This window comes from Nannobrachium achirus, assembly GCF_963921795.1.
Source record: "Nannobrachium achirus genome assembly, chromosome: 3".
In the NCBI taxonomy this organism is placed as follows: Eukaryota; Metazoa; Chordata; class Actinopteri; order Myctophiformes; family Myctophidae; genus Nannobrachium; species Nannobrachium achirus.
Window position 1 is genome coordinate 38,690,598 of NC_137812.1, and position 23,153 is coordinate 38,713,750.

Here is a 23,153-nt window from a genome sequence, read left to right on the forward strand (position 1 = left end):
AAGCTAAAAACGAAAGGTGATCGAGCCTTTGCCAGTTTTGCCCCCAGGCTATGGAATGACCTCCCCTATCACCTGAAATCTGTGACCTCTGTGGACCTTTTTAAAAAACTTTTAAAGACTCACCTGTTCAGACAGGCCTTTGTAACTTAGTGCTGTATCGATTTCTTGTTTTACCTGTGTTCGCACTGTTTTTCATTTCTTTGTCGTATTCTTATAATTTGTACCCCTTTTGTTAATATTACCACATTGACATGTTTTGCTTTTATTGTTGTGAAGCACTTTGTGACTACGATGTCTGTGAAATGTGCTCTATAAATAAAATTTACTTACTTACTTACTTACACACACACACACACACACACACACACACACACACACACACACAAACACACACACAAACACACTCAAAAATTGTACTGTACACAGACTGTAGCTAACTCAAATGCCCACACTCACTGCATGGGTCATACATTGTCTTGCCCACAAGGTGGCGGCAGAGTGGACTTTGAGGATTTTGTGGAGTTGATGGGACCAAAGATGCTGGCTGAGACGGCGGACATGATCGGAGTCAAGGAGCTGAGGGACGCCTTCAGGGAGGTCAGCAGTGCTGATAGCAACATCAAACACTGTCCACACATGCATGACTTAATAGCATAACTACAGAGTGCACAAACAATGTCCTGTCATGCTTGGAAATAATAATATAGGCCTAGCTCTTTTTTTTTAAGATTCTTTTTTTTTTTTGCTTTTATGCCTTTATTCGATATTCGATTATTCGTGGCAATGCCTTATGTGGTATGAGCCTGGACCAGTAGGCCAGCGGGCGCCCTGGCCTAGCTCTGAACTTTGACGTGTGTCAGAATTGTAACTAATAAGATAAACCTTATCTGATTCATCTCATCTATAGCCTAAATCTGCAGTAGCTCTCATTTACTTCATCACTTTGTTCCTTTTCTGATGTGGTCTTCTTCCTCACTCTGACCTCTGCTATCCCTCCCTCTCTCTCTCTCTCTCTCTGTCTCTCTCACCCTCTTTGACCAGTTTGACTCTGATGGTGATGGTCTGATTTGCATCGGGGAGCTGCGGGAGGCCATGAAGAAGCTGATGGGGGAGCAGCTCAACCACCAGGAGATCGATGAGATCCTGCGGGATGTGGACCTGAACGGAGACGGACAGGTGGACTTCGAAGGTGAGACGGGGGACAGGGGGGTGGGTGGGCTAATGAAGGAAGGAACTGGAGGGAACGAGGAAAGGTGGAAGTTAAACAAAGTAACAGCAACAGGGCAAAGAGGATGGAGCAGAGGCATAAATAAAGTAGCAAGGTGGGAGGTAGGAGGGAGGGGAATAATTGTGGACAAAGTTGAGGCAGATGGAGATTTTCAAATATGTATTCAATATCTATTCTTGTTTTCCCACAATAACCGCTTGGACTTGACTTGCTAAAAATAACATTAACATTGACATTTATCTTTGAGGACTGTGAAAGGGGAAAGGAGGGAGGAAGGGGAGAAGGGAGAAATGAGAGGGAAGGTGGTAGGCCAGTACAACCTCTCCAAACAATATTGTTCTTTTCTCCACAGAGTTTGTACGAATGATGTCGCGTTGATCCACTCCACTCAACCAGACTGCATTCAACCAAACCTCCAATGCACTAAATGGTGTTTATGTTCGTTATTTTCTTTTTCTTGACTTCATCTCTCTAGAATAAAAAAAAATAACCCTTCAATGTGCTGTATGCTGCTGTTGTAGGAATGTAATTGCTGTATGTACTGTATAATGAGATCATTAAGAGAGTTCCAGGAGAGTCCAGGAGAGTAACGATTAATTCCATGTTGGGGGTAATTTTCATAATTGAGAAATGAATGGTCAGTTTCTAAATGTTATTGAAATACATTAAACATTTTATTTAAATAATTAAATACAATAATATAAGATAATTACTATTGTTGTATTTTATATGTCTATCCGAAATCTGTCAAAAAATAAAGGAAAAAGAGAAAAACAACATTTTAAAATGGGCATCACTTGTGCTCAACCATGTCAATGACTTGAATATCTCTGCCAAAATAAATTTTCAGGCTAACGTAACATAATATTATGAACATAAGTGGAAGGTATTTTGAGAGCATTCTCGGTGGCTTAGTGGATTAAATGAGCTCATGTACTGTAGTCCAAATCCTGTCCCAAGCTGCACATACTGTAGAAGAGGTTTATTTTACTCTGCTTGCATAAATCAAAATTTTAAAAGATTTTTATGGCTTAACAAATGACTTTGCTTGAATCAGATGGCAAGTCTTAAAAAGAACATGGACATACTGTACAGTGTACTGTATTCCATGATCCCATGTTGATCCTGTGTCATGGCCTTTAAAGCCCCTTTCAAGATATGATGTCAGTGTCTATGTCTGTTATCCTTTATATTCTAATCTAGACAGACACTGAATTTAGAAGAAGCATATCATGATATCAGTCAAATTATTATTATTTTGGATTTGTTATTCTTGTTGTCTTGCTTGCTCATAGAGATTCAGCCTACAAAACTATTTCGAATTTCGAACCCAACCTTGTAATGCAACTTAACTAAAATTAAGAATCATACGGTACCGTATCAATTCTTAAGATTTTCTATAGTGAGCCAGCATGACACCCAAGGATGATTTAGCAGTTTTTTCTTTTTTTTCTCACTTCAGGTGAAGAGTTCCAAGGGGTCCCTAGCTAAATGATAGTTAGGAGCCAAATATACCCTTATGGGTATGTAACTCAGAGAGTGTACAAATGGAACCAAATGGACCTGTACACTCTCAGAGTTAAATTAACATTGATTTCACAGTATAAATTGGGGTCTCTGAGATAGAAATACCATTAAATGGGGGTCCATAGCCTAATGCAAGTAAAACTGGGAACTCTCAGAGTTAAATTAACATTGATTTCACAGTATAAATTGGGGTCTCTGAGATAGAAATGGGGGTCCTTAGCCTAATGCAAGTAAAACTGGGGGTCCTTGAAATTTGAGCTGTAAAAATCAGCCCAGGGTGTCATGCCCCTTTAAGTTTGGAATAGTGGGATAATTTCTGTTTCAGCTTTAATACAAATAGGTTATTTTTGTATACAAACTTAATGGCAATAAAATAATCTTTATGGTCTTTTACTTTCAATATGTCCAGTGTTTTCTGTAAAAATTACAGACAGAATCTGTTTTGTTCATACTGTATCTCAATTCTCCCTGTTAGGGTGGACATGGATTGATTTGTGTGAATATATATTTTTTAATCATAATTTAAATGTTTTATGGTATGTTGTCATATAGTTTAAAGAAAAGAAATAAATAATATATCTAATTTCAGATATAATTGTTGTCCCTTGTAATACTTGTCCACAACGCATTATATTCTGCACATCAATTCAAATGTAATTATTACATTAAATGACAAAATGACAAGATAATACACATTTATTTTAATCATTGCATGTAGTTACTGCTTTCAAATTTTACTTATTCTGTTTATTGTTGATTCAACATTTTGATCATGAACATTCTTCAGGAATGAATGAGAAAATAGTTGAATAAAATTATAGGACACAGTCAGTCTCACCACTGACTGGTAGAAACAAAATAGGTTAAGTGAAAACCCATCCCTCTATGATGTATCCTCCTTCTCTTGTGTAATATTTATCTTGTTTTCTTCATGTACACATGTACAGTATTTACAGTCTTTGTTTCTCAGTGACATAAGGAACCCGCATTCATAAGATTGTCAGTTTGTGCTCTATGACACTCCTTGGTGTCCATTGTCATTTCCAAGTTGATTTGCTGAAACTCAACACTGTGTCACAGGCACGTGCACACATAGACATCAAATGGGGCTTGAGCCCCTGCCCTTTTACCCGTCTGTAAAAAGTGCCCTCTCCAGACCATAAATAAGTACCGAGCTTGGAGATCTGCTATTTTCAATACTTCGACCAGGCCCTTTTGGAAATTTCAGCCCCTGCCTCTCTAACATTCTCTGCATATCCCTGCTGTGTCACCTTTTTTGTTCCTGTTGGCCATTGTCTGGGTCCTCGTCATGAAGACAACTACAGCTCAGAAAGAAAATGGCCTATAGTAGACACCTTGGACACAATTAAATGAGCTTGACTTCGCTGATGGCCCTTCTTTCCCACTCCCAACATCAAATTCAGGAGACAAACATAGTCTCAGCCATCTCAACACGCCTTGGCCTCACCATTCACAGAGGAAAATAAACAGACAGCCTTACCCCCATCACACTAGAAGGTGAAGCACTAGAGAAGTATAGCTTCACCTATCTGGACAGTATTGTCCATAAACTTGGCTGGACATGTGCCAACGTTAAAGTGCAGATTGGCAAGGCAAGAGCAGCTTTCCATCAGCTGAAGAATGTCTGGGGTCCTCAGATCTTTGCATAAACACCAAGATTAGGATCTGTAACTCCATGGTGAAGCCTGTTCTGCTTTATGGAGCAGAAACTTGGAGAACAACGGCTAGCACCATGAAGAAAATCCACAACAACAACTGCCTTGATCTTCTAAATCCGCTGGCCTAACACAATCAGTAACCTGGAACTGTGGCAGCGAACAAGGTAACAACCTGTGGAGGAAGAAATCCTCCAAAGACGCTGGCGATGAATTGACCACACTCTTCGGAAAAACCTGGATCTAGTATGACAAGATGCCCTGTTCTGGAAGCCGCAAGAGAGAAAGAAGAGGGGGCAGACCAAGAAACACCTAGCAGCGTGACCTTGATGCAGATGTGAAGAGATCTGGCCACACATGGGGACAGCTGGGGTCACTGGCCCAGGACCGGGATGCCTGGAGAGCATTTGTTCGTATCCTATGCCCAAAGTTGGGCTATAGGCGTAAGTAAGTAAGTCAACACTGAGGTTATCTGGCAAGAAGGTCAACTATGCAACCTACTTTATGTTTAGTCACTTTGGTCCCGGGCTGGATGGAAATTACTATGCTATAATGCTCTCCAGAGAATAAACCCTATGATTTTGGTGACCCCCATGTACTAGTGCCATCCTTATGCCAAAAATGTCCACTTGCAACATAGACATCTTAATATTGAATGGGCAGATTACAGAATAAACTACTGATTTTGGTGAACGCGTGGCCTTTCTTCACACATTATAGTCTTCCATAAGGTCTGTGTGCTTTTGATGAAATCTGTCAAATCATGTATTTCCTGGCGTAGTTTAAGGTCTCGCATCAATTTCTTTTTGAAGACGTATACAGTTTCACTGTAGCTAACACTCAATGGGGCCATTGGTGGAGTACCCTGCCAAAGTGGTGGCAGGTACCAATTGTTTGCATCTGGATCATATTCAATCACATCTGAGATCTTTGTGATCTTGTGCTTCCTTTCTGCCCTGGATGCTGTTAAAATCATTTGTTCCAACTGTGTTGAAAACTGTGTCTCTCTCTCCTTCCTCTCACGAGTAGGCATGTCTGACATGTTTGTATGCACAAAATGGCACACTGGCTTCTTGCCCCTGTTGTGCATTCTAATGAATGCCTGAACGACAATCTCCAAGACATCTTTCATCTCTGCAGCTCTGTCCTCTGAAATATTGATGATTGTGACGTCACTGAGGCCCACAGCGAGTGTTCCTACTTCCTTGTCACGTTCATGACTGTCGTCCTCTTGATTCATCTGATGTGGTTTCAGGCCCTCAGTGTCAATCACCATGAGGCAGTCACACCCCAATTCATCCCTGACATCTTCACTGATGTTGATCAGATGGATATAAGCACCTCGGGTGCATCTTCCATTGCTTACGCCAAACCTGAGACCAAACACGGTGTTGAGGAGGGTTGATTTACCTGTGTTTTCAGCTCCCAAGATTGTAACAACCTTGATATTGCTCTTGGAATGCATGATATCGTGAAGCTCAGCAAGTACATCAGTGATCCATTTCATTGGGATGTTTGATGCATCTCCATCAACTAGCTCAATGGGGAAACCATCCACCAGCATCTGAGCGCAGTGTGCAGGGAGATGTTCCATGACCTTTCTTTGGTGACTGTATTCTGGCAGAAAGGATGTATGTTTATATAGCTGCCCACACTCGCGAAAAAAGTGCTCCAGACCTAAACAACAATCAGAGATGTTCTTATCCACCTCTGCTATCCTTTCTTTTGCTTGGGGAGATTTCTGGCAGAGATCTGCGTACTGATCCCTCAAACCTGATAGGTTCTGCCGGGACATGTTTTCTAAATCCATTTCCAACCATCTGAGGAAATGAGATCGCTGCGCCTCTGAAGTCACCACCCCGTGAAGGAAGTCTGCCATTGGAGGGGTCTTCTCGAATCTCTCTTGTTTCCGTCTGAGCTCTTTCTCCTGTGTTTTCAAATAACTCTTATAGTGATCAATGTTTTTCCTGTCAGCTTTTCGCAGTCTGCAACTCTCTTTCTCCAACCAGGAAAGTCCTTTCCAGACAGGTCCCTGGGATAGCAGCTGTTTGCTTTTGAATTCCGCCACCGTTGTTATGGTCCTGGTTATTTTGCCTGCGTTCTTCCTGGCACTCTGACACTCCTCACTGTCCTCATCAACAAGGATTCCAGAACTACGAGCTGATTTTGCCATGTTTTCCACTGACTTTTTGAGAGGAGAACTTTCTAGCAGCTTCGCTACTGATGTCTGGAGGGCTTTTACCAAGTCTTCAGAAGTTTTCTTTTGACTCACCATAGTCGTCTTTAAGCATGGTTTTGTTACCATCTTTTTCAATGTGAAGAACTTCCCCTGCGAACTGGTGGTAACCAAGAAGACCTCTGCCTTCATATCTATTCCTTCCAACATCTTGATGTTCTGTGTATCATCGCAGAAAACATAAACAGCTGCTGATGTCTGACAGAGAAAGGAGAACTGTTTGTCAAAGACCCTGATGTCTCCTCTGAGGTTGGCTACAGCCAAAGGGTCAGTGAACCTGTCTATGTTCCTGGTCCCACATGGTAGGTACCAGGCCATTTCAACTAGGCCACCCGAAATCCTCCTCTGAATGTCACAACATTCCATGTTACGATGGCAAAATGTGTCATGGTACTGTTGAGAGTTACTGAAGAGTTTGTTCAATATCAAAGACTTCGATAAGTTGCTTTTACCTTGCCTGACAAAGGACACCAAAGGAATTTGAGAGAGCACAAGTCTCTCCTCAATGGAGGACTTTGTGAATGCATGGTAAGAAGGACTAAACCTTCTCACTACGTCACGCATGGCCCACAGCATCATTGTGATTTCTCTTGTTTCATGGTTGGGCAGCAAGAGAGGAATGGCAAATTGACAGAGTGACATTTTCAGGACTAATGCCTGCTGAAGTAAAGCGTCTGAACACAGAAACACTGCTGTTGTCAGGTCTAGGGGATTAATGGCATTGTAGCTATCACTGCCAGCATCACTACTGTTGTCAGCATGACAAGATGCTAAACGGACACATCTAGCATTCACATTGGCAATCATAAGTTTCTTCAAAAAGGCACCTGGCAGTGATTCAATGGTGTCAGTTTTCTTGTCTGAAATGTCATTTCGATCAATCTCGAGGATGGTACTCAATGTGAGCTTGTTTTCATATTGGTCTTCAAGTCCAATCTTGGATAAGACCTCCATGAGACAGGGTTCTGTGAATCAACAAACATGTGCCACAGTATGTTAAAAGTATGCACTTAACCACTTATTACTGTTCTTGACAGAATTCAACATTTCAGTTCACATGAATAGTATACAGTATGCTTACAGAAAGGGAAGGACATCTTTATATTTGAAATGCTGAATTCCTCCAATATTTAGTGACTTATATTTTCTCAGAGATGTTGGGTATACCATTCACAGTTGTAGTTATTACTTTACTTATTTTGAAACATTACAAAAACCATGGTATAATGCCTTACTTGTACGGATGGTTGTGGTGGCTGTCTCACTACGCCTCTGATTGGTCAGAACTGTTGAGACAGAGATATTGTACTCTGTGTCAGGTTCTAAGTTGGAGAAGATCTTGAAACAGTCCTCAGTGTGTATTGCTAGTGGCTCTTTTTCTGGGCTCTTGACAGTTATGAGGAACTGATGTCGAATTTGCTCCATTTTGTCTCCTTTGGTCCACTTCAGAGACATGGAATTGGCATCTGAATGCTCTATAGTCAGGTTTCTGGGCGCTGGCACCGCTTAAAAGGACATCATTTTGGTCATGAGAATATGTAGTGTTGAGTCGTTCAGTCAATGTGAACATATTGCAAACAAAGAGATTTGAAACTCGGAAAGTTATAGATTACCTGTGAATACAGTTGCGTTGACCCATGTACTTAAAGCGTCATCATCTTGCTTTGTGGCCACACTAAAGTAATACAATGTGCCAACTTTAAGATTTGTTATTTCAATGTTGAAACAGTCTGTGACTGTCGTGCAGACTTCATCGCTCTCCTCAGAAGAGCTCCAACACACTCGGAACGTCATGGGTCCCTCCAGTCCCTCAGGACTGCCCCAGTTCAGAGTCACAGAGTCAGGCTTCACTGCCAGGAACCTGATCTGGCCTGGGGGAGGCGCTACTGTCCAAAAGAAGAGAGCAGGAAATGATGGCACCAATAACACAATATCATACTGCACTGGTTCTCAACCTGTGAGCTGGGGCCCCACTGGTGGGCTGTGAGGATATTGCAAGTAGGCCTCCAAATAATTTACAAAACAAGATTTTTATAATATAAAAGAATAAATAAATAAAAAGTCATATGTTTTATTTAAAACCTTGAAAAGTTTTGTCATTGAGCTACCGGTAAATGGACACTCAAAGTATACTATGTTAGCCTTGTGTTGCCGAGGGCAAGCCAGAACACATTTGATTTATCATTACACGCTCTGAAAATGCACGTGGCCCAGCCATCTGAGATTTCATCCAGAAAAAGGTTGAGAACTACAGTTATACTGCATAATATGCATGAATGTTCATATACTGTCCTTTGAATATTATTCAAAGTATATGAACATTCACCTGTGTGAATGCTGCTAAGCATTCCATATAAATCGTATAATTCACATTATACACGGATGACGAATGCTGTTCAAGATATATTGCTGCATATACTGCACCTCTGTCATTCAAGCCAGGATGTTTGCGTGTCAGGATGTCGTGTCCTTTGTGATTTCTTTGGGAACAAATGCAGCAGATCTCCATCTGATCGGTCATGCAGAACAACTCCAGAGGCTTGTGGTAGTGCTGACAGCGTTTCCCCTCCACCTCTGCTGTCACGTCCACCAGCTTGTGCCTCTGCATGGCTTCCACCGTGTAGTGCTGCCTCACATCGTATTCACAGTACGAGATGTTGCAGGTCAGGCAGGTTTTCATTGCTTTCGACTGGCGGCAGACATCACAGATCACCTCCCTGAAGAGTATTGGTTTATTAATTTAGGCCTAGAATTATTGAATGCTTTAACTATTGAAAAATAGCAGATATACAAGCTCACATGCAAGCTTGTAGATCTGCTATTTTTGAAAAAGTTGTGAAAATCTTTGCAAATCTTTGAATATAGAACTGGATCTAAATATTTTGAGATGGAGTCTGTGGCCAAATACATATCATTTTGGGGGTCCTTGACATGAAAAGGTTTGAGAACCACTGACATAGTAGTCTCTCAAGAACAGACTAACTGAGCTCCAGTTAAGTGAAAAGGACCTTTTCTTTGACGATGGCTGGCCAGATTGCTGACATAGAAACACAGTTTTTCAAAAAACCTAAAAAGGATTCAAAAGACACTTATAGAATTGGGTCAAAATTCTAATTTTCACGATTTTTCAAAAATAGCAGATCTACAAGCTCGCAGCGTGGCACTCGGCGCCGCGCTGTGAGCTTGTATATCTGTTATTTTTTCAATAGTTAAAGCATAAAATAATGATACACAATAATGTGTACCCGTTCTAAATGGGTTAAGTATTTGAGGTTACGGAGGTTGTCTACACAGTATCCTTACACTCAGTGGTGGAAGAAGTACTCAAACCTTTTACTTGAATAAAAGTATCAATACTGCAATGTAGAAATACTCTGTTAAAAAGTCCAGAATTCAGAATGTACTTGAGTAAAAGTATGAAAGTATTGGCATTGAAATGTACTTAAGGCTGCACCCACACCAAAGTACCTATGAGAGTGGAATCCCCATTGCGCCAATGCATTTCAATGGAAAGGGGGCGGTCTCCATTCTCATTGAAATACATCGGCGGAATGGGGATTAGGTCTCTCTCATAGGTATTTTGGTGTGTGTGCACCCTATAAAGTACCAAAAGTAAAAGTACAAAATGTTTGAAAATAGCAGATCTACAAGCTCGCGACGCGCTGTGAGCTTATAGATCGGCTAAAAAGTGGTTAATGTGTTTTATAATATTATAATGTATATCTGCAAAGTAACTAGTAACTAACGTTTTCAAATAAATGTAGTGGAGTAAAAGTACCATATTTGGATTTTAGATGTAGTGGAGTAGAAGTAAAAGTATTGGAAATGGGTACAAAAAGTACATGAAAGTACAACAAATTTACAGTACTTAAGAAAAAGTACTTAGTTACTTTACACCACTGCTACAGTCAAATGTTGACTCTCTGAAACACAATTTTGCATTATATTAAACCTAATGTGACATATTCTAAGTATATTACAGTACTTGTTTTCTTACTTCAGATACCCACTGCTGCTGCTGTGGGTAAAAAATACTGTGTTTATAATTGCACATTGATCCCCTCACGTTAACCAGCCCATGGTCTAGATTAGAACTAAAACCTGCCATGAGATGACTTTTACTTCAGGCACCCATGCTCAAAATCCTGCAGTCGATCTGAGAGCGTCTGAAACAGTGGACCCACCTATTAAAGGAGAAGACCGTTCATAAAGGGTTAACTACTTTTTAGGTGTCTTACCTCATCTAATGAATAGTGGTCGAGGTCTTGCTATTATCTCCCAAAGCATTGTTGTGATTTTCGTCCAAACCGGGAAAGCCGAGTTCCTTCTCACAACGGCGGTTCATGGGCGAAAACAAAATCCGAGTATTTAAACATGTCAAAACAACAAAATAACGCCTCAGGTATCCTCCTTGGACTCAGCAGTGAACGGATGTCAACAAACTCCACGTGATCGCAGCACTGTTGTGAAACAGCCGTAAAGCGAATGCTGTCTCCAGCATGTAGAATGTTTTTTATTCTACCAGCAGGGGCGTAGTTTTGCAATCTTTTGTTGCTTTTACCAGCTAAATGTGTGGAAAAGGCGATCTCTTGCAGTTCTATAATGTTCCAAACAACCCCTATGACTGTATCTACTGCACGTTTATGATGTTGCATATTCATGAGCCATTGGCATTGATTGTTGCAACTTGTCACACTCTAGTAGTCTATTCAGCCAAGGCAACAAAGAACATTCCAGCGACAATAACGTGTGAAAAGCCTAGTAGTACAAATTTGAACCTGTTTTATAATATTATATGTTATACTACTGCAGTAGGCCTAACTAAAGTTTTCAAATAAATGTATTGGAGTAAAAGTAGAATATTTGGATCAGTGTTGTAGTGAGTAGAAGTAAAATTATTGGAAATACTCAAGTAAAGTACTTCTACTTAGAAAAGTAAATAGTTATTTTACACCCCTGGTTACTGTAAATCAGAATAAATGTTATTGATAACAGTCAAGATAAACATCAATGTAGTAGCATAGATAATGGACATTATAGCTTTTCTGGATGAGAAAAAAAAAGTGGATATGTAGGCCCATTCATAGCTGTTCTTTTATTGACCAAATGTGACAACAATGACAAACATCTGATAAATAGAAAAAGCATACTAAATACATACTACATTTCTATCTATCATAAGCTCATTATATCAAATTGAAATAGGCCTATAAGCTAAGACACTATATCAGAAATATATTCACAAGGAATAAAACAAAAGGGTAGAAATACAATTTCTAAAGTCTAAAGGTTCAAATTTGTACTACTAGGCTTTCACACGTTATTGTCGCTGGAATGTTCTTTGTTGCCTTGGCTGAATAGACTACTAGAGTGTGACAAGTTGCAACAATCAATGCCAATGGCTCATGAATATGCAACAAACGTGCAGTAGATAGTCAAACTGAAGGGGTTTGGATCATTATAGAACTGCATAGATCGCTTTTCCCATACATTTAGCTGTGAGAAGCAACAAAATATTGCAAAACTACGCCCCTGCTGGTAGAATAAAATACATTTCCATGCTGGAGACAGCATTCGCTTTACGGCTGTTTCACAACAGTGCTGCAATCACGTGCAGATTGTTGACATCCGTTCACTGCTGTGAGTCCAATAAGGAAACCTGAGGCGTTATTTTGTTGTTTTAACATGTTTAAATACTTGGATTTTGGTTTTGCCCATGAACCGCCGTTGTGAGAAGGAACTCGGCTTTCCCGGTTTGGACGAAAATCACAACAATGCTTTGGGAGATAATAGCAAGACCTCGACCACTATTCATTAGATGAGGTAAGACACCTAAAAAGTAGTTAACCCTTTATGAACGGTCTTCTCCTTTAAGACTTGTTTTTGCATAGAAACTAATTTCTAAATGTAAAATTGTAAAATGTTTTGTTTCCCTTTTAGTCTTTTTCTTTACTGGATTTCTTCTTTTTTTTTAAAGCACATTGAATTGCACTCTGCTGTGTGAATAAACAATATAAATACTGTGCTGATTGTTATCTTGTAGTTGTCCTGTTGAAAGTAGAATGATCCCTTTTTTCTTGTATCAAATGTCATTTTGCAGCACAATGTGTCATAGTGCAGTAGTGAAGTAGAAGTTGTGCCTCACGTCATTTTTGGAGGTGTGTCGTCTCCATAAGGGGGGAGGTCCCCTGATTCAGTGGTCTTGTCTGATGAATAATCAGATGTGTCAGAGTGTATGGACTCTGCACGTCCCAAATGGTCCCTGAAAGTAAAGCAGCACCATTGTCATATTTCGTTTTTATTTTATCATCTGCTATCAGTAGCAACAATAAATTGTACCAATGGCAGTGGTCAAATAAACATAAGTTATAGATACAGTAGCTATAGATGTCATGTTGTTTGAGAATATTACTGTGTATGTCTAAAATGTGTCCTATGGTTACTACTTTCTACTTTTTTTGTAAGAATTGTGTAGGTGTAGTAGGTTAAGTCTGAAAGAGTATAGTAATGCAAAATGTAATTACACGTGGCTATTTGTCTCACAACCAGCAGGCAGAAGTACTACTAAGTACTACTCTCGATATGTGAATGTAGAGGTAAATCCCTCCTGTAATAAGAGCTTGCGGACTGAGCCAGATGCCACCTTTGCTTTATGTTCATATTAATCTATCTCAATAATAATATTGCAAGGATACTTGGAATACACTGCACAAAGAGATACCAATGGCACACTTGTTGTTGCATTCTTGTAAGGCTGGACTCACACATATAAAGCAACCTCTTCAAACCATGTGACTTTCATTGTGAATGAATTGAAGCTGCTTTACCCCCCACCTCCCCGCAGGTAAAGCAAAGGTAGCATACTTTTTATGTGTGAGTCTAGCCTTAGTGTTTGTGATATAAAATCAATGTTTTATTACGATTACTATACTGTATTCTTATTAAATAATAATTTATAATAATGTATGTTTATGTAGAGTTTACATACTGCTTCTTTGGAATTGGAACTATTGGAACTGCTCTGGACTCATCAGAACGTCCCCTCAAAGTTGGAGACCCCTTTGTCTTTGGCCTGGAAGTTATGAAACATTTGAAAAAGATGGAATCAGATTTACCAGGCAGAACCAGACTTACAGTCGTGAATGTCAGTCCAAGTTTAATAAGAACAGATATTTTGAAGCAATAATAAAATGAGTGATCCGTTCACATATCCCTCAATTACAGTGGTACAACACCAGTCAGATATGAAAGGTCAGTTTCATGTTGTATAAAACATCCCTCAACATAACACTCTGCAAACATACCGTATAATATTGTATATATTGTTATATGTTGCATTTTATTTTATTTTATTGATCTTTTGTGTTAGTTTTAAGTTATGTATGTTGTATGTATATGTATCTTGTTTTTGTTTAGTTGTTATTTATTCATGATGCATCTATTTATACTACATACATTAATTGTATTGTTGTTGTGATATGATGAATTAAAACAACTAAGAATTATTAAGTATTTAAATATTTGTCCAAAAAGCACACATTGCAGCATTATCAAAAATAGATTGGAGTACTCATTCTTACTTGGAACGAAGAAGAATATCCTTAGATGATAACTCAGTCTCATAACCAGAGTATCTATCGTCTGGTATCTCTCTGAAACGATTACAATTAATTAAATTCTCACATGTAAAAACATGGTTTGTAAATCAGCTACTGTATCAGCGAAAAGATAATGTTGTACCTTTTGTCTCTGAAATGAAGAGTGGTGTCTTTTGAAGACTTATCTGACTCATAACTAGAATGTGTAACCTCTGGTGATTTTCCCCTGTAGAATTACAAACTTCAATCTTCAGATTAAAAAGCACACTTTATAATCATATTTAAAAACATAAAAGTACTCCCTTGAAATAGTTTTCAAATTATGAAACTCAAAATGTTTGCTTTATTCACGATGCATTTCTTTTATATATATAACATGTACATTTTGTAAGGTTCACTTCACTTTATTGTCACATCCCATTTACAAATTGTAAATATGAATAAGAATAAGAAAGTAAACATATCTTAAACACATACATAAAGTGTGCATGTGCAAAGAGAGACATACTGTATCAAATTGCTGCAGGTATCAAATAATATTAATAAAATGTATGGGAATGGGGTGTATGTTCACATACCGGTACACTGTCTACACATATTAATGTGTAGAGTGCAGATCAGGCATACATGATGTTTGTGATATTAAGTTATAATCCCCCTCATAATATAACGTCTTTTAAAAGCATTTTCAGAATGCAACATGAGATACAGTAGGTACTAACTACTACTCTTACTTGTGTAGTTCTCCATGCGTTTGTCGACCCCAGTCCTTTGGCACTCCATAAGCAAAGTTTCTGTAGGGATTAAAAATAAATTAAATGGGGTAACCAAGATCAGTAGGGTTCATCCTTGCTCAGTGCAATATGTTTCATTCATGGCTATCTGCCTATTAACCTTTGAGATATAGTGAGCAGCATGCAATTGGACATTTTGGCCCAATGATGGCACTAAACAACCATTGAGTCACTATAATCAGTAATGTCTGGGCCAGCGTGAATGTGTAATACTGTATCTTGTTATGTAATCTTGCAAATCTCTTGCAACATTTCTTGTGCACACAGCTATTAAACCAATTTAGTACCTCCAATTTTTACAAAAAATCTATATTTTTTTATAATGGAGGGCAATGGAATTCATATCAGGCTGAAACTGTATACTCAAATTTGGCCAAGCTTCACTGGGCGCCTAATGAAATTAACTCATAAATAGCACCGCTCACTTCACACTAGGTGTGATTTTTGGGGATCAAAGTGTTGAACAGACGGAAAGACCAACTACTGTAAATGTCCCACCAACATAGCCATAATCTTTAGGAGAGAGAGATAGATTTTTCAATAGACAAAAGAGAATCAATAGACAATGAGCTAATTTGATATTTTCATATTGCAATGACAGCTAATTATTTGATTTGGTGTTATTCTATGTTAAAGGACATAATGTAACTGTACCTATTATCAGGTTTCTCTGTCACACAATAAGTATGGACTGGTGTCTTTAACCTGAAAGTCAAGAAAAATTAAATGTTGTTTTTGAGACATACAATGAAACTAAAAACATAGTTTTAAATGAGATTTTAGTAACACTTTATGTGAAGCCAATGTCTATAATGCAAAATGCATGAATCTGCTTATAATACTGTATAATGATGTGCTTTAAGTAAAGTTTAAACATGCATTTAATTCACGCAAAAAAAACACATAAAACACTTTCTTGCCTATACTTTTATGAATGAACCTCAATATTATTGTCACATCACAAATTTAGAGGTGTAAATATGTAATTATTCATCGTACAAGCTCCCATCATTTGCAGTATTCAGGAAAGGGGGTAAGAATAGAGGAATGTCACTATACTGTATATATACATATTGCCAGATATTTCTTTGAGACATAGTTTCAGTTGTTAATGTTGCTATTCAATAGCCCTATATGCACTTGAAAGGAAGACATCTATGCACACATTCTACATTAAAAAGTGGCAATTATGAGCAGTGCGGCATGCCAACCGATACAGGATATTGCAGTGAAGCGCAGTTTGTTAGTCACGCACGTGAGTGTGTTTTCTGTGAAGGCGTTCAAGTCAAAGAACATATTAAGTGAGAGATTACAACCTTGTTGACTCTTTGAGATTGCAACCAACAGCTACCAACCTGACTTTAATGGAGCGTTAGAGTTGGTAATAGTTCCCACTACTAACTCTCACATGAAAAAGGTGATACACCACAGAAGACAGTTAAATGAATTGTTTTGTGTTGCTGCAATAGACAACAGTTATACGTTATTTCAGTGGCCTTACTTTGTGTGGATGGCTTGAGGTCCAGTGTTGAAATATAGAGGGTCTGCCTTAGAACCATCACTCTTCACAGACTCACAGCTGTGTGCTGGAAACCCAGGTTTCTGGCTCAGTTTCTGGCCTCTGAAATGATCAAAATGTTTAGAGATACAATGTGACTTCTGTATAAGACAGAAAGAGAGAGAGAGAGAAAGAGAGAGTTGTGGTTAAAGATGATGACAAAAATATTGAACAATATTTGCTATCCAGGCTCATAACCTTTGACCCTCCTCCTACCTGAGGAGCTAAGACTGAAAGGGGGGCGTATTTGAAAACATTACAACATGGTATGCACTGATAGCTATAGTTGTAATAATTGCGAACGTAGGTCGTAGTTTAGTCGGTGAACGGTCACAGCTTGTCCTTATCTCTGTCTATAACGCCCATTCTGGCTAGCCATCGTCACGAAAAGGGACCGCCCACTTGTCCCTTTTCTGTGAATGGCGTAGCCATCATTGACTCTTTGATAACGCCTGACACTGTGGTTCCCCTGACACATCACTGTGATGTCACTGTGATGTCAGGGGAACCACTCTAACAGAATGGGTTTGCCGCTCTGACTTCACTGTGATGTCAGGGGAGCCACACTAACAGAATCTCTTTTATGCCCATACATGGAGATCCCTGATGTCATCAATATTAAGCCCATATCTAACAGGACTTCATATGGGAATGCCCATATATGGAGGCAACATCGGCCACATACCACACAAACAGAATCCATTATGGCCAAGACAGGTGTGGCCAAGACAGCCCATATCTGTGTGGCTGGTTCTACAGACAGGGATCTACATGTATGGGCATAAAAGGGATTGTATGTATGATGTCAGATGTCATAGACGACATAGGACTTTCACATAATGAATAACTGAGTACGAACTATACTGAATATGAAGGATGATAGTGGATACTGGATATCACCGTGAAGGTTTGTTAGTCACACACGTTAGTCTGTATTTTCTCACATGAAGGTGTCCAAGTCAAAGAACTTTGAAGAAGAGATTACCACATTGTTGACTCATTGAGATAATAAAAGTGCAGTGTGACCATGCCCTTAGTCCTCTTTTTATTGTACTAAGATTCAGTCCTCTGCCTCTAACCCAGGGAAGCTTTTTTCCACCTTGGCTCTGTCATCTCTGTTCACATGATATCCTCATCCATCTCTGTTATGCTCAACTGTTTTTCTCCTTCACTCCTTCTGCCACACAGGCTGAAGTGAACATCTCTCAAACCTTTCTTGATGCTTTTACTTAGAAACTGAGACTTTATTCTGAAATCATCATGTCAGAACAAATAATTTCCATGAATATATATCTGATTACATCATGTTAAAAGATAAATCTGTGGTCTTACTTTGTGTGGGTGGGTTGAGGTTCACTGTGGAAATAGAGAGGGTCTGCAATAGAACCATGACTCTTCACAGAGGGTGCAGGAAACCCAGGTCTCTGGCTCAGGTTGTGACCTCTGAAATGATCAAAATGATTATTGATACAAAGTGACTAAGAGAGAGTTGTGGTAAAAAAATAAAAAATAAAATAAAAGTATGAATATTGAACAATATCTATCCAGGCTCATAACCTTTACTCTCATGCCGGGAGCTAAGAAATACAATTCTCGACTTTGAAAACATCTAAAAATGTATCTGTTATGCACTAATAGTATAGTTGTAGTATTAATAGAAAAGTTGTAGTAGAAGCAATCGTAGTTTTAATTATACCGGTAGCAGTGGTTGTAGAATTTACAGTGGTAGTCATATTACTATCGTTCACTTTTGCCTTTTCCCTCTCTATCTACTTCTGGTCCTCTTTTCATTGTACTAAGATTCAGTCCTCTATCTCTAACCCAAGGAAGCTCTTTTCCACCTTGGCTGTGTCATCTCTGTTCACATCATATCCCTCCTTCTGCCACACAGGCTGAAGTGAACATCGCTTCATTCCTGGCTGACATCTCACAGTGGATATCTTCCCAACTGTGCTGCTAAAGCAGGCTATGTGTACTGTAGCTGTAGTATTGTTGTTGATGATCATTGTTGTGTGGTTTGTGTCTTGTCCTTTATGTAAGTGAATGCAAGGGACCTGAATGGAAACAAGACCACACAGTCTTTCTTCGGTGATATCCTTTTGGACCAAAGTGCTTGGCTGTACCCTACAGCATTTCTTATTATCTAATAAAACAATCAAACAGTCAGAAGTCTTAAGATGTCAGGATTCACACCAGCTAACAGGTCTGTAATGGAGCTGGGACATCTATCATTAATTAATTACTACTGTAATCACGTTATTAGGTGATTGAGTCTATAATATCTAACTGATACCAGTTTAGACATGCTAATATTTTGCCTTGGCATCAAACCATGCAGCTGTTTGACAGTCTGTATGATAACTTTTTTTGATGTTTTTACTTTGAAACTGAGACTTTATTCTGAAATCAGCATATCTGGAAGTTTTATTTAACTCATTGTGTTTGAGAGTTTATTTTTATTCAGCCAGGCTTAAAATATATATTTGTAATATAATGTATCAAATCAAATCATAGTTACATCACTATTATGCAAATGCAATACTTTGTCAGACAGATATACACTGATACGTACATGGCACTTGCAATAGCAGGCCTAAGGGTAATCATTTCTGACTGACAGAACAAATAATTATATAGTATATATATCAGATTAGTGATTACATCATGTTAAAAGATAAATCAAAGGTCTTACTTTGTGTGGGTGGGTTGAGGTTCACTGTGGAAATATGGAGGGTCTGCAATAGAACCACCACTCTTCACAGAGGGTGCAGGAAACCCAGGTCTCTGGCTCAGGTTGTGACCTCTGAAATGATCAAGATGATTAGGGATACAAAATGATTCATGATTAAGATTAAGAGTTAAGAGTTGTGGCAAGAAAAAAATGTTTATCATGTTTAAATCCAATATGCATCCCTATTATGCAATAGCATTCATTACAACAGAGACACAGGTGGCATCATTAATGCGCATAGGGTGTGTTCGGTGTATTCTCAGTTTAGTGAGTGCACTGGGTGGTGACATTGTAGGGTGCACTTAGTGAAGCTTATTTATGAAAGACCAGTTAAAACAACTAACAACAACACACCTTCCTGTAGGGGGCAGTGGTGTGCTTTTCAGTCTGAACTCTGAAGGAAAACTTCCTGAAAAGCAGCAGTTGGCTGCTAATGTTTAAAAGATAAATCAGTGGTCTTACTTTGTGTGGGTGGGTTGAAGTTCATTGTGGAAATAGGGAGGGTCTGCAATAGAACCATCACTCTTCACAGAGGGTGCAGGAAACCCAGGTCTCTGGCTCAGGTTGTGACCTCTGAAATTGTCAATGATATGAAATATCAAATACTATGTGAAATGATTAAATATGATGACAAACAGAACAATTCATAATTATTTGCTGCCCAGGCTCATAACCTTTAACCTTCCTGCCCGAGGAGCTACGGCTGAAAAACAAGACCTTTCATCTTTGTTTTCATATACCGTAATATTTGTTTTATTTAATTATGCAAATGAAAACAATTGTCTGTCTGCAGCTTCATAGTATCAGTTAACATCGGGCAAGATATTGTTGGTTGAAAATGTTTTACATGCTTTGGAAAATCTAAATTATTGTATAAACTGATTTTAAATTGTTTTTAATCTGACTTTCATTCATCGCATACAAAAACATGAATGGTGAATCATCTGACACCAATACATAATAATAATATTTTATATCTTACTTTTTGCCTTTTGAAGACATATCTCTAAACTCGGATGTCTTTCCCCTGTAAACATTGCAAAGGTATAGATCATCGAGGGCAAATCACAACAAAATATTTCCCATATGTCTTCACCCTAAACAATAAGAGTGTTCATGAATGTACCACACAATCACCTAAATGGTAAATGGTGCATTTATATAGCGCTTTTATCCAAATCGCATTACATTCACCCATTCACACACACATTCATACACCGGTGGCGGAGGAAACCATGCAAGGCACCAACCTGCTCACCGGAAGCAATGTGGGGTTCAGAGTCTTGCCCAAGGACCCTTCGACATTAACTCAGGGGGAGCCCGGATTCGAACTGGGAACCCTTCGTGCTCTAATAACGGTTTCTCTACCCCTAAGCTATGCCGCCCCACCTATACGCACACACACACGCACGCACACACACACACACGCACGCACGCACGCACGCACACACACGCATGCACCACACGCGCGCGCGCGCGCACACACACACACACACACACACACACACACACACACACACACACACACACACACACACACACACACACACACACACACACACACACACACACACACACACAGAGAGAGAGAGACCATTGTAACAGCCAAGAAAGTATCATAACATTAATATATAAAGGTTTCCTTACTTACCTTTTGCCTTTGGAAAGATTAGGAACATCCTTTGTATCCTTTTCTGACATAATCACCCCTGAATATTGGCATCAGTCCTTTCACAACCTCACTGGAATATATATAAACAGACACATTTATTTCTCTTTTCTCTTGACCAAAACTAGCCAAGCTGTGAGATGGTGTTATGCAGACCTGTCCATTCAAAAGGACAATATTAGAAGGGCACATAAATGTAGACCATGATCAAGTATAATCTGATGTTTAAGACTCAATATCACTAACCAGCAAAGTAGCTAACAAATTAAAAAAGATATACATTTGGGCCAAAGGGCCCTTTTATATTGTGTTATAAATTGAAATAGTTTTGTTTGTTCTCGACTCGGAATAACCCTTTGGTCTAATTATTATGGCCATTGCTTTTTATCAAGTTACGGTATTAGGCATCTGTGGGAGTGACTGTATAACCTACCTTCATGAATATAGATGCTTATCATTTACAGTCTAAAGATGAAGATTTAAAAAGCATGCAAGCATGCATACACATTGTTTATCCTCAGGAAAGACACGTATTGACATTCATCAGATTAGCTCTAATGGTCTGCATGCGACTGCCATCTTCAGAAAAATCCACTGCATTTGGATGTCTGTGTAAAGATGAATTTGCACACACAGATATCATTTCAGAACAAGCTGCACCTTTGGACCGTGAGCACTGAGATCAAGATATCATCAAGCACACTGATGTAGCAATTACCCCATAAGTATTGAGTCATACCTTTATCATGAAATAAAAGAGCAAGAGACATTGTGATTTTTATGTTCTGTATCATTCTGTTATTAGTAGCCTAATAATATGTTAGTTAATTCATGACTGACAAGCAGTTGAAGGAAGAATCAATACTTTTCCGCCATCAGTTCTTGGTTTGCAGTATTGCCGTATACAACACTATCTCTTGAGTTTAAAAAAAATAATATGTCTTTCATTCAAATGCAGTATGAGTTAAAAGTCTAAATTAGGCTAAAAGTAGTGCAAATGCATTACCTCTTCAAACTCATTGACAAACATAAAAATGTATAGTAAATGTATGTATAGTAGGCCTACCTGAAAGAGTCTCATGCTGAGATAGCCAGTGCTGAGTAGAAAGGATGCAACAAGGAGTGGTCACATTTTTACCTTCTCAACATACCGCCTGACTGGGGTACAACTTGGATTACACATTGCCTCCAATCTCATTGGCACAATTCCAGCTGAACTCTGCCTCTGCAATAAAGTGAATATTGTGTAACCATGACTCTGATCTCAGGTGGTGATGGAGAACTTTAAAAGCTTCTCCCCAGTGCCTAAGCTTGCAACGATTAAAACATTATTATGTTTTGATGAAATGCATCAAACTCGTCATATGAATAAGAGCCGTTGCTGAATCAATCTTTTTTACAATGTCATATCTTGAGAGGTCTTAGACTGCACTATCTAGTACATTATAGCATGCTGTACATGAAAGGAGAGGGCAATTAGAAGGAAGAGATTCATGTACATCGCAAAGGCCAACAGGTGTACATGGGTGCATACCGTACATGCATATGTTCATGTGTGTAGTCATGCACACATATTTAAGTTCCACCCAGAGTAGTGATCTCATGAGAATTGTACCCAAACATGTTTCCTACAGACTATGATTCATTCTGACCCTTGTCTCTGGGTCCATGACATGGACATCAGCACTTTCACAACTTCCAGGACGGACAGACAGACAGACAGATAGACAGATAGATAGATCTTTATTGATTGTTATTCTCTCCCTCAACAGCTAATCTCCAGCACTGTTCGGTGTGAAACTATGCAGGCACACCATAGATATAAAAATCAAACCTCGGTTCGAAGTGGAGCGGTGAATCTGAGTAGCTATACCCTGTGTGTGTGTGTGTGTGTGTGTGTGTGTGTGTGTGTGTGTGTGTGTGTGTGTGTGTGTGTGTGTGTGTGTGTGTGTGTGTGTGTGTGTGTGTGAGAGTGAGTGGTGAGTGTGCCTGGCCTGCACAAAACAGCGCCCCTCCTTTAACTAGTGTGTTGTGTGTGGCCACTCAAGGTATTGCCAGACTACGGACGGACGGACACGGCCAGCCAGCCAGCCACCCACATACCCACGGACATACCTGTCTATTGGGAGCGCTTTC

The 23,153-nt window shown here is 39.2% G+C and overlaps 2 protein-coding genes across 8 annotated transcripts in view; one reads left to right on the forward strand and one right to left on the reverse strand.

The window, feature by feature from the left end:
- The window catches only part of LOC308282228 (calcium-binding protein 5-like), a gene marked incomplete at both ends in the record, with an annotated part of 32,660 nt that extends 31,054 nt beyond the window's left edge, over positions 1–1,606 (forward strand). The window contains 3 exons of the mRNA XM_080722573.1: positions 488–597; positions 1,042–1,189; positions 1,581–1,606. Of these exons, the coding sequence (XP_080578699.1) occupies positions 488–597; positions 1,042–1,189; positions 1,581–1,606 (284 nt within the window). The remainder of the gene's footprint in view (positions 1–487; positions 598–1,041; positions 1,190–1,580) is intronic.
- A 1,846-nt stretch (positions 1,607–3,452) lies between these two features.
- Positions 3,453–22,207, reverse strand: LOC308281708 (up-regulator of cell proliferation-like). 7 transcript variants are annotated; one of them, XM_080721979.1, is made up of 18 exons: positions 22,084–22,162; positions 21,522–21,625; positions 21,000–21,090; positions 20,331–20,375; positions 19,811–19,921; positions 19,310–19,420; positions 17,950–18,060; positions 16,561–16,680; positions 15,714–15,764; positions 15,000–15,059; positions 14,408–14,491; positions 14,248–14,319; positions 13,656–13,739; positions 12,813–12,929; positions 9,092–9,384; positions 8,281–8,553; positions 7,903–8,172; positions 3,453–7,632 (listed from the first exon to the last, which is right to left on the reverse strand). In XM_080721979.1, the coding sequence occupies exons 3-18, from the start codon at positions 21,047–21,049 to the stop codon at positions 5,108–5,110; spliced, it is 4,377 nt and encodes a 1,458-aa protein (XP_080578105.1). In that variant the 5' UTR covers positions 21,050–21,090; positions 21,522–21,625; positions 22,084–22,162; the 3' UTR covers positions 3,453–5,107. The 7 variants fall into 7 exon arrangements, with proteins under 7 accessions (XP_080578105.1, XP_080578107.1, XP_080578102.1 ...); XM_080721981.1 differs by having other exon boundaries at positions 8,281–8,550; positions 21,451–21,625; XM_080721976.1 differs by having other exon boundaries at positions 21,451–21,625.
- Between the last annotated feature and the right edge of the window lie 946 nt (positions 22,208–23,153).

Bases quoted from the DNA above. Each gene is read 5' to 3' on its own strand.
- LOC308281708 (XM_080721980.1), bottom strand. From the start codon at position 21,049: ATGTCAGAAAAGGATACAAAGGATGTTCCTAATCTTTCCAAAGGCAAA. The intron at 19,922-20,330 runs GTAAGATATAAA...TGACAATTTCAG, and splicing joins ATGTCTTCAAAAGGCAAAAA to AGGTCACAACCTGAGCCAGA. The intron at 16,681-17,949 runs GTAAGACCACAG...TGATCATTTCAG, and splicing joins CCTCAACCCACCCACACAAA to AGGCCAGAAACTGAGCCAGA.